We start from the raw sequence: 11181 nt of genomic DNA on the forward strand, positions 1-11181 counted from the left end.
ATAAAGTCTAAATTAACCTTAACATCATAATTGTTGGGATGGTGGGTTAGATGGATCTAACGTGCATGCTGACTGGCTTCCTTTATCTGAGATTCCAGATAAAGAAAGCCTGCATAATTTAAGCACAAGCGCCTTCTCTCACTCATTTTTTTTTTCTCAGACAGTGAAGGAATTCAGAGAGAACATTACAGAGGCTGTTTCATGTCAAAAGTCTTGATAGGTTAGAGAGGAGTACTTTAAAGTGTCCTGAGATTTTTGTTAGTTTCTTGTTTGTTTTTGTCTTTTATTGTGTGTTTAACTCTGGCCTTATGCTGTAAAATGCTGCATGCCTTTGTTTGGAGGTGCTCAGACAGACCATAATGATTTGGCAGGGGCCCAAGACATCACAACACATAGAGAGCCGAAGCTCCTCTCCTGATACCAAAGGGTGGAAGTGGTTGCCCTCTTGCTTTGTCCTGTTCAGTAATAGCTCAGCAAATCCAGTAATTAATTCCTAAAAGCCAAATTTGGATGAACTGCATTTATACAGTCCACTTACAAAATAATGCTCTAAGGTACTGTATAATACGTCAATGAGAGATTTTTTGTTTTGTTTTTTTAGGTTTGCACAGAACCAGGCTAGCTATCTTTTCCTATTAAAGATAAACGAAGCCTACCTGTTGCTGACTGTAGCTACATATTTATCACCAGAGTGGCTAGCACCCTCTCCCATCTCTTCTTCACCCATTCTCCTTTTGATGACTCAAGATCAGCAGAGATCAGTAAGCCCTGCTCAGAAACATAATTAAATTGCTTTTGACCATGGGCTCTCATTGTTCAAAATATTTTAAGTATGACTAGGCTTTTGAATAACACAGACCAAGTCAATTTGACCTTAGCAAGGGTCTATTTAGTATGACTCAACAAAGATTGTCTCTTTCTAGCTCATCTTTAGAACCTGGCCCTAAGTTCAAGACATTTAAATGAGCCTGCAGATCAGCCCTTGAAAAAAATGTTCATGGGGGGGGGGTTGTTCAAAATTGTTCACTCAAAGGTGATTAGTTGGTAGGGCGCATGTAATCAGGCACAGGTAACAAGTCCACGTACAACTTCAGAAAAGTGACATACCCACAGTGTCATACCCACAATCTCATAGTGGATTAATGTTTTTTAGCAACCCTGCCTGTTGACTACAGCGCCTCAAGGCTCACGTGCATGTACATTCTCACACACAGACAGGCACTCAAAAGAAAGGCCCCAGATTTAGTATCATTCAACCACGAAATCGTTGAGTAACAGTATTACATTCATCTACTCTGGCTGTAGTTTTCACTCTCTGCCTCCTATACTGTAGCTGTAGAATTGCTTTTGGCAGAGCCTGACTGTTGTAAGGGTTTGGGCTAATCCAGTAACAGGCTCCTGTTTGTCAACAAAACACTGTTAAGTTGTCAGCAAAGCATGCTGCCTAACAAATCAGAAAGCCTTTAAATGTCAGTCAGCTATGCATGCACAGAACAGTGCCCACACAAAATTGGAATTGCATTAACGAGTCTTTCTGATAGCTTGACTTGAACAGAATGAGGAAAAACCAACCCAAAGTGAATTGCAGAATTTGCACTGGTGAAAACTTTGCAAGAGCTGAGTGAAATGAACAACTGTCACAGCACGGTATAGTCTGCATTCTGTAAGTGGAGAACAGGACAACAACCCCCTCCTTGTACCACCACTTGTACCTCTCACCAATGATTTCCTTTTTTTGGTTGATAAAGTTAAGCTAGTCACATCCACCTCAGGTCTTCTTGAATGAATCTATGCTGTTTGTAAATCCCTGGATGAGAAACTGAATTTTAAATTCTGACATCATCCTCCATAACAGTTATGTCTCTGTTATGACAGTTGGTGTTATCAATAAATGTTTGACTTTGAGAAGTGTAACTGAGCCTTCTGTTTGTTCATAGTCTCTGTTGGGAAAACAGCTGCTGTGCCCACGGTTCCCTCCTCTCAGGTCTAATCAGTGCACATCTTCCTTCATACAGTTCCACTTTGCTTTTCCATGTGGCACAACATATTCTTGTCATCTAACATATTTTCAGACATAAATGGTGCAACAACTGTTGTGATGGCTCATGAACACAATCTTGTGGAGATTTTGTGTAGTGGTTATTGTATCAAGTGCTTCTGAAAACCTTACCTAGTGAGAAAACCGAGGGTGAATAGCAACTTTTTGTAAACATTCAGCAGGCAAGTTTAAATGTGGAAAGTTAGAATAAAGCCCTACGTCATGATGACTATTTCAAGGTCAGCGTTGTCAAACAACATTACAATTGCTTTAAATTACAGTTGGTTTTTTGCTTAACATGTTTCCCTCCTAATGATAAATACTGTGGAGGCTTGATAGCCTGTTAGCTGATGTCAGCTGGTTTGATTGTGTGCAAAAGTTGTAATTTCAGTCAGCCAGCTCACAATACAGTAGAATGGTTTTATTAATATGCGAGTTAAGAAACTGTACAGTTAATGTTTGGTGTCCAGGCTGTGACACTTAAACCTGTACAGAGATTAGCTGGTAGCGATGATAACATTACTCCACCTCTCTTTGGGGTAAACATGAGTCCATAGGTGGATGTGGACTAATTAAAGGCTATATATAAGGAGCTGCAGTGAAAACACTGTGCAGACCACTGCAGTGAGCCGAGAGCTTAAATAGATCACCTGATTTTTAAAGAAGGCATCGGATACATGTTGCTGTCATGATTCTGTCCCATCTGCTTCTGTTCTTATGCTTTTATTTTTACATCACTTCCTGTTTCTGTTTCACCTTAGTTTTGGACTTTTTACTTTAATCAGCACTCATTGGTTTCACCTGTTTTCACCCCTTTATAGGCAGCTTTCCCCCATTGGAAAGCTGCCAGATTGTTCTTGACTCCCGTACAGACTTGCCAGTGTTCTTTTTTTTTTTTTTTGTGATTCCTGTTGTGACCTCGGATTGTTTCGACCACCAATTACTGCCTTGCCCTCCTAGATCTGTTTGCATCTGTGTATTGACCTTCGGACTTCTCTCTCTGACCTCCCTGTTTTGGATCCCTTGTTTGCCGGTATTGACCCTGAACTGTTGTTGGATTTGGATTGTGTTTTCTGGACTGTCACTGTGTATGTTCTGAGTGAGTGCAGTAAAGAGATTTTATTTACTCTATCTCGCTGCCATTAACATTGTAGGTAGCTTTATTGGCCATCCCTGACAGTTGCAGAATCAAGTATGTCACTGGGGTTAGGGTTAAACTACATTATATTCAGAGGCGTTCCTAATAGTTTGACCCTCTTATGTATGTAGCTGGGGAGGACAAAAATCTAGACACCTCTGAATATAATGTAGTCCAGTACAACACCACCTTTAACTATGACTTCAATAATAAACATATAATTAAATGTATACATTTATAATTTCACCAAAAATGGAAACATTTTGAGCTTCATAAACACAAATGTTAAAGAAGAAGTGTTGCATTGCAGTGCATACAGTGGCATTGGTGTGACTATTAAAATGGCCGGGCAGTGTAATTTCATAAGTTCAGTCATTTTTCAAGCAGAAATATTGAGACAGTGTCAAATATTCTGATTCCAAGCTCTCTAAAGAGAGGAATTCCTGTTTCTTTTGATCAAATATCATTGTAGAGTAAACATTTAATTTAACAGTAATGCCCAGTACGGATCAGTACTCCATCTACATACAACAGCTGGTGTTTGACATGGAGTAGGTTAACAGGATGGTGGGTACAGTGCAGTGTAGTGTATCTGCATCAGCAAAATACCAATTAGTACAATAAACAGTGCCCATGTGCTGTAATTAATGCATATGTCCTGTATTCTTCAAAGTTGTTTACTTCCACATCCTTGGAAAAACAACGTGTGCCTGCCTGGTCACTGGAAAAACAGGTGTAGCAACCAATGGGGAAAAATAGTCCAGTTTCAGGTCATGCCCTGCACATTTAACCACCAGACTGCTTGCTTGAAACTTTGCCTTGTATAACCTGAATGTTGCAGCTCTGTAAATGCAACAGCTCTTCTCCCATGGATATCATAGTTTAATTTGTGCATATCTGGTGTTGTAGGAAACAAACTGCTTGCCATGGTTGTGGGTACTAATGAACAAAGAAAGAGAAATGAATCTTACACACAGCTCAGTGAGGAAATTTATTGCCAAGCTTGAAGGTATTGGTTCTTTGTCAAGGTAATTGTAACTTGACAAAACCAGGTTTGTGTGCAACACTGGTAATAAATTTATTCACTAGAGCCGAGCGTGCAGTTTTCCTCCTTCTCTTTTTGTTGAAATCTATTCTGTGCATCAGTGCTACCATGACTAAAACCAAGATTAATTGCGCTCATATCTCTGGTGTGGGATCACAACAGCTGGGACACAGAAACAGACACAAACATGCACATACGCAATCAGAGTGCCTTCATACTACACCCGTTTTTGCTCACGGTACACAGTGTTCGGTCTCAAAATGAATCTGCATGGATCAGAACAAGACCAGTTTAATTCACAATGAGGCAGGCTTCAACGTTGCTGCCATGCAGCATGCACTTCCTCTCAGGTTGAACCAAACATCTCTACATCTAAACAGTAGATTAAAAGAAAAACGTAATTATAAAGATGTTCGCTGTGAATACCGAGAGCACAAAGGCAAGTGTGCGTATATGTTTGTGCATACACAAATCCAAATGGTTGCTGATGCACCCTGTTGCTGAGATGGTGTGTGTATGCATCTCCATGTTTATCCTAACTGCATACCGATGATGTTGATAGGGCTTGTTCACCCCTTGAAGGAAGCACAGGCTCTGTCTGTGTCAGACATTAAAGTGGAGAGTGAGCGCCGTGGTATATTGGCATATTACAAAGCTGACAGGAGGAGAAGCTGATGCATATTGCACCTCTGTGTACAGAAAACATAAGAGCACTGAGGCTATCGCCTGCCTTCTCTTTTAACAGCATCAATTCTACCTCCCCAATCACCTCTCTGTCTGTCAGCCACGATGAGTGGAGAGAGGCAAAGGGAGGGGAGGAATAGATATAGAAGAGAGTCATACCACTGTTTGAATATGCAGTCACTCTGGCAGCTACATGACTGAGCAACATCATCTGAGCAAGGGAGAGTTAGTGATTTTGCATGTGTGAGTGGGTGAGATCATGATCATGAGTGAGAAAGGCAAAAGAGAGAGAGGGAAAAAGGAAGGAGAAGAGGGAGGAAAGAGCGCAGCTTTGAAGCGTTCCATCATCCACCAAACTCCTGCATCTTCCCTCCTCCTCCTCCTCTTCCTGGAGAGAGAGAGAGCAACAGAGAGAGGAAGAGCAAGAGAGAGAGAGAGAGAGAGAGAGCGCAACAGAGAGAGAGCGAGAGTCGCGCTTACAAGCCAACGGAGAAGAGACGTCAAGAGGAGGACCTACAAGGGGAAAAAACGAAATCCTTCACGCTCTTCGTGCATCCTGTGGGCAGTGAGGGGCAAAGAGGATCCGGCTGGCATATTTTCTGCCCTGCTTCCCTGCGATTTCTGTGGCTGTATCACAGTGCGTGGAGTGCAGGAAGAGCTGCAGAGAGCTCGATCAGTGACATCGCTCCGCAGCAGAGGAAGATTGCCATAGAGGACCCGGGATGCTCAACAACCTGACTGACACAGAGGAGGGGGACGGGGGAGCACAAAGCCAGGGTGAGTGCTGGGTGTCGTCCAGTTACACACACACACACACACATGCATATGAGCAAATATGCATGCTGTGCATCTACCCACGCAAATACATACAGTATTAGGAGAGTATCTCACAAAACAAGCTAAATGTGTGATTTAGGTTTATACAGACAACCTAAAGGGATTGAATGGTCACTGGAAGAGGTGGCGTGTGTGTGTGTCTGTGTGTGTGTGTGTGTGTGTGTGTGTGTAAGAGCATCGTACGGTGGTCGGCCTGCTTGCTTCCTCTGCTGCTCCTCATACCGCAAGGCTGTTGTGACAAGAATAGTAATGGGCTCACTCCATACAGTGAATGGTGAGCATAAGGGCATTACAGCTTCGTTCAGAACACATGCATGTACACACTAGCACTATACACACACAGAGAAACACACAGGTGCACAGCATTTTCTGGAGCAGCCGTCTAACCGTTCGTCCATTCTTCCATAGCAACGTAAATACTCCCACCACATATTGCACTCTGTGGACAGGCAGTATGAGTACACTCGGGCACACACACACACACACACACACCCACACACACACACACACACACACTGGCATGCACAAACACACAGTCACTCACAATTACAGATACCAACCCAGCATTGCTGTTAATCCCATCACCCCCAGCTGTCAAAATCAGCCCTCCAACCAATCCCCGTCGCTCAGCCCAGTGCTCAAGTCTCTGCAGGATTTCTTGAGAACCTGTAGGCTGCAGGTTTATGCAGAGCTGTGATGTGAGTGCTCTTATACTGGCTATTCACCAGGGAGCGCGTACCTTCTCAGGCTCTGGCGAAAATTGTACCTGTTCTTTTAAGTGCTAGTGGCAAGCACATTCAGAGCAGTATTAAGTCATGTGTAAGGTCCCTGGTAACAGTAGTTGTGCTGCCAAAAGGATAATTCAGTAGTTGGCTGTGGAAAAGCTGCATTCTGTCTGCTGTACTGTATGTTAAGGATTGTTGCTGCTCTGCACACTTCTCTCTCTCCCTCGCTACCCTCTTTATTTCCCTTTTGCTCTCAACACTTGTTTCAGCTTTTTTCCCTCACTCTTTCATGTCTCCCGTTGTGTGTTATGCACAAATATCACTGTTGTAGTCCTGTGATCTCAGCAATGCACAGGATAGACAGGTTGTGAGACCAGTCATTATGCTGCTTCCGCTACCTGTGAGGGCCTAATGATAAAAATAGACCCATGCTGGGAACATGAATATTTAACTTAATGCGGGCATCTTTTTTCTCTCTCTCTCCCCCCCCCCCCCCCCCCACCCCCCCTGCGTTTGGGACAGTAGTTGTAAGAGGTTGGCGGCAGGTTGGAAGCATGACCATCTTTAGAAGTGGGACAAATTGGAACCATCAAGGGCAGGATACAAAGCGTGACGTGAAGCCAGAATGCAGCTTGTCTTAAGTTCACATGATTACGTGAACATTTATGTCTCTGTGTGCTTCTCACTTTTAACACTGTAGATTTCACTGTCTGATTTACATCTATGTGCACGCATCCAAGTGTGTGTGTGTAGAATGGTGATTTAAAGCTCATAATGGGCACATGCTAATGTGCTGAAAAGTGTGTGTGGTTCTAGCTCATTGCCTCTCCACAGCATATATAGCTGTCAGACTGTTCCATATGTCATGCCTTCCCTTCCTATCCATGCTAAAGTATGTTCAGATATAAGTTGTGTGCATGTAATGTGTGCAGAGCCATGTTGGGACGGTCAGAGAGGTGAATTTAAACCACCCCACCACCGCCACCTCCTCCCAACACATCCCTGTCTCTAACTCTGGCTCACTCTCTTCCTGTCTCTCTTTTTGTCATTCTGCAGCAGCAGTATCTCTCAGGATAAGACCTCATTCTCACACACATGCGCACACACACACCACTGTTTTCATTCCTTGTGAGGACTTTACATTGACTTGCATTCATTTCCTGTAGACTTATTCTAACCTTGACCATAACCACTACTTTCTAACACCTGACCCTAACCTCATCCTCATCCTAACCCTAAACCATGTTGCCAGCCTAAAATTCAGTCATTTCCTTGTGGGGACCAGAAGCTGGTCCCCACAGTGTGAGTGTGTTAACAGGTCTCGGTCCTCATGATGTAAGTAATACAAAGGCGCGCACACACACACATCCAACCAACCACCCCCCACCCCCACCTCTTTCATATGAATCACAGCTCTGCTAAGCTAGCTGTGCGACAACCTGAATAACTCTGTTTAGTCATCAGTACTATGCAGCGCCAGAGGAGCACTTCTCGCATCTCTACAGTGGGAATGTCGGAGGCTGTCGCTGTTCCCTTTCCCCTGGTGCTGAAAGCCGCTATCCTCCTCTCTCTTGCCCGACTCCTCCAGCATGTATCTCCAGGAGCGTGGGGCTGTGCTGTCCAAGGTGCTGATTTATAGTCTTCATTACATGGCTGGGTTACAGCCCAGGAGAGGACAATGCAGGGAATTACATACAGCATAAGGTCTGCACACACTCAGACTGTGTTTGTTCTTAGGGGTGTATTTTTGCACTGCACGCCTTTTAGGCATGAAAAGATGAAAGGCATATTTCTCAGGAAAAATAAGAAAAAAGGTTGTAAGGAAACAAAAATGAAGTGAATGCATGTTGATTCATGGCCAAATTGTTGCTCTCCCACCATATTGTTAAGTATCTGCAGAGTTTTTCACTTTGGAGCAGTGAATAGCTGACACGTCAGTGGCGCAGGGAGGTCGAATGCAATCAAGAGTTGAAGGGAAGGTGAAGTTTTAGTGATCCATTTGCAGCACAAAAACTATTTGATGTTTGTTCAAAGGGGGAAACTGTTAACATCTGAAAAATGGAGTAGAGACTGATGCAAAGGAGGATGGTGTTGAAGAGTTATTAATTTACCCCCTGCCAGGTGTAGGATGATGCTGTGTTCTAGAGTTACATTTAGAGAGTACCATTTTACGTATTTTCAGTTTTGCAACAAATATATTACATCTACTGAATAATGACAAGCTTTGATTCTGGCATCATTACAGTGATGAGCTACAGCGCGAACAATGTTTGCTTGGACAGTCAGCACTCTCTTTGTGTGTGGCGGAGCTGTTATTGTTCGACTGCCTGCGTTCTTGTTAACAAGCAAAAGTGATTTCATGCTACTTCTCCAAATTTTTGTCTGCAAGTTTTCATGTATGTATTCAGTTGCTCATTAATGTGTCATTTCAGTTTATTCACTCAAGTTTAATGAGATTTTATTCTTCTTTTTATTTATTTTTTTTTTTACACATGCACTAATAGAATATTGCTCATGAGTTCTGTCTAGATAAAAACTCAGCAGTTCAGCTGACAGCTAATAGCCAGCTCACTCCAGATAGATCACAGTGTTCTCTGGAGGCTTATGTATGAAACATTTAAGCATTACTGCCGGTGTTAGGTAATAGAGCTTTGTTTTCTAGATGCATATTTGAACAGCTGGAGTCAACATTGTTAATAAATACACTGAATTTCCTGTGAGTGCTTCACAATGAAAGCCACTGTGTTTTAGCAGTTGAGCACTTTAATTTGAAGCGGCAACGGTAGGAAATGTTTGGTTTGCATTAGCGCTAAGTGAATACAGCTCTGATAAGGTGTTAGAAGAGTTAACAGTAAACGGTGAGGTTGCTATCAGTGAGATAAAATTACGAACAGTAACACTTACGTACGTGCATTGTTTCTTGTGAATCCCCTGTGTGTAGGCAAGTAATTGGAATCCCACATTGAAATGGTGGACTCTGCCAATAATAATAAAAACTACATAGTCACAGAATGTAAATACATAGACTGGCTAATGCTGAAAAAGATTCAGGTCATATAGCATCAAAAACGTTATCCTTTCCTGAAACTCTTAAGGGTTGTAGCTTTTAAATACATGGATTACACTTGAAAGACTGGTGCTGTGATTAGATGTCCCTTCCTGCTTTTGAATCACTTTCACCTCAGCTGCCATCAGACTTGGGTGTAAGCAGTATCCATCCATGCAGAGCTTTACCTTGTTATGTATATATGACTTGATTTCAGACATGAGGCAACAACCTGAGGGCAATGGCCTATGGCACTGCAGACACATACAGTGAAAACTAACATCAGTAGTATGCACGATATGGAAGTGAATTGGAAGATCATGGTGTTAAATGCATCAAACAGTGGTACAGTAACAGGTCACGTTATCTTTACCTGTTCATAGACCTGCAACTATTAGTTGTTAATTCATTTAAACAACTGACAGAAAATTAATCAGCAGCTATTTAGATAATCGATTTGTTGTTTTTAGTGAAAATGGCAAACTGTGTCATTTACTCAATGCGAGGAGCTGCTGCTTTTTTCTGTTGTATATCATACAACATCTTTGGGCTGCTGTAAAAATAAGAAATAAGACAACAAGCAATTGGAATAAATCTTGATCTGTGGGAAATGATTGGCATTTTCACTATTGTCTTACATTTTATAAACAAAACAATTGATAGATTAATCAAGGAAAGGAAAGGTTATTATTTCATAATGAAAATGATTATTAGTTGCTTCTCTCCATCCAGGAATCCATCTATCCATCTCCTCTCCTGCTAGTCTGTAGTTTTGGTTTAGGCTGTGAATAAGGTTGTAATGATGTTTTAGTTATGGCTGACTGCATAATACTGCAAAATGCTCCCTTGGGCCCTCTCCTAGGGAGACAGTTGTTGTGCATGCTCAACGTCATTATTCTCTGTCTACCCGCTCTGCGACTTATCTACTGTGAATGGAGAGAGAGAGAGAGCAGAAATGCACTGTAAGTGAGAGAGATTGCTGGCTAATACAGAACCACAGGCACTTGTTACTCAGAAAAGCAGCTCTCTGGCTGCGCACAAAAGAAAAAAAAAAAAAGCGTTTTCAGTAACTTAGTGCCTAAGAGTATCATCTCCACACGAGCAGACAGACACATAGACCTATTGAAATATGTGGTAGGGTACTGTATTGGTCAGATTTGTACTTCATTCTCATGCCATGTCAACCAAGTTAATTGTGTAGCAGGAAGGAAAGTATTGTACAAGGCAATCCTTGTTAGACCCTCCAGTTTCTCTGAGAAGGAGAAACTCCAGATTATGTAGAAATACTGTTTGACCACTTTAGTATAGCAGAACACTTTTGCTTGTGTTGGCTTTTCGCAGCCATTTTCCTTAGGTTCTTTACATCTATGTCTCAGCCATTGCCATACTCCTAAAAATCACCTGCTTCTGAATCAGTGCTATTATTCATTAGTCTACCAACCACCATTGTACAAATGGGCCCTGCATTTCAGATATACAGTGGGTACAGAAAGTATTCAGACCCCCTTAAATGTTTCACTCTGTTATATTGCAGCCATATGCTAAAATCATTTAAGTTCATTTTTTTTCCTCATTAATGTACACACAGCACCCCATATTGACAGAAAAACACAGAATTTTTGACATTTTTGCAGATTTATTAAAAAAGAAAAACTGAAATATCACATG

At 42.0% G+C, this 11181-nt stretch overlaps 1 protein-coding gene across 4 annotated transcripts in view; it reads left to right on the forward strand.

Annotated features, from left to right (window-relative positions):
* slc12a5a (solute carrier family 12 member 5a) overlaps positions 1-11181 on the forward strand; it is a 140113-nt gene that overhangs the window by 45637 nt on the left and 83295 nt on the right. The window contains exon 1 of one of the 4 annotated variants that reach the window (XM_020585979.1): positions 5453-5682. The exons of the other annotated variants lie outside the window; for them this stretch is intronic. Coding sequence (XP_020441635.1) covers positions 5628-5682 — 55 coding nt within the window. The 5' untranslated portion in view covers positions 5453-5627. Of the gene's footprint in view, positions 1-5452; positions 5683-11181 lie in introns of those variants that run through there. 4 annotated transcript variants of the gene reach the window in all.

This window comes from Monopterus albus, unplaced genomic scaffold (genome assembly GCF_001952655.1).
Source record: "Monopterus albus unplaced genomic scaffold, M_albus_1.0 scaffold1.1, whole genome shotgun sequence".
Lineage (NCBI taxonomy): Eukaryota > Metazoa > Chordata > Actinopteri > Synbranchiformes > Synbranchidae > Monopterus > Monopterus albus.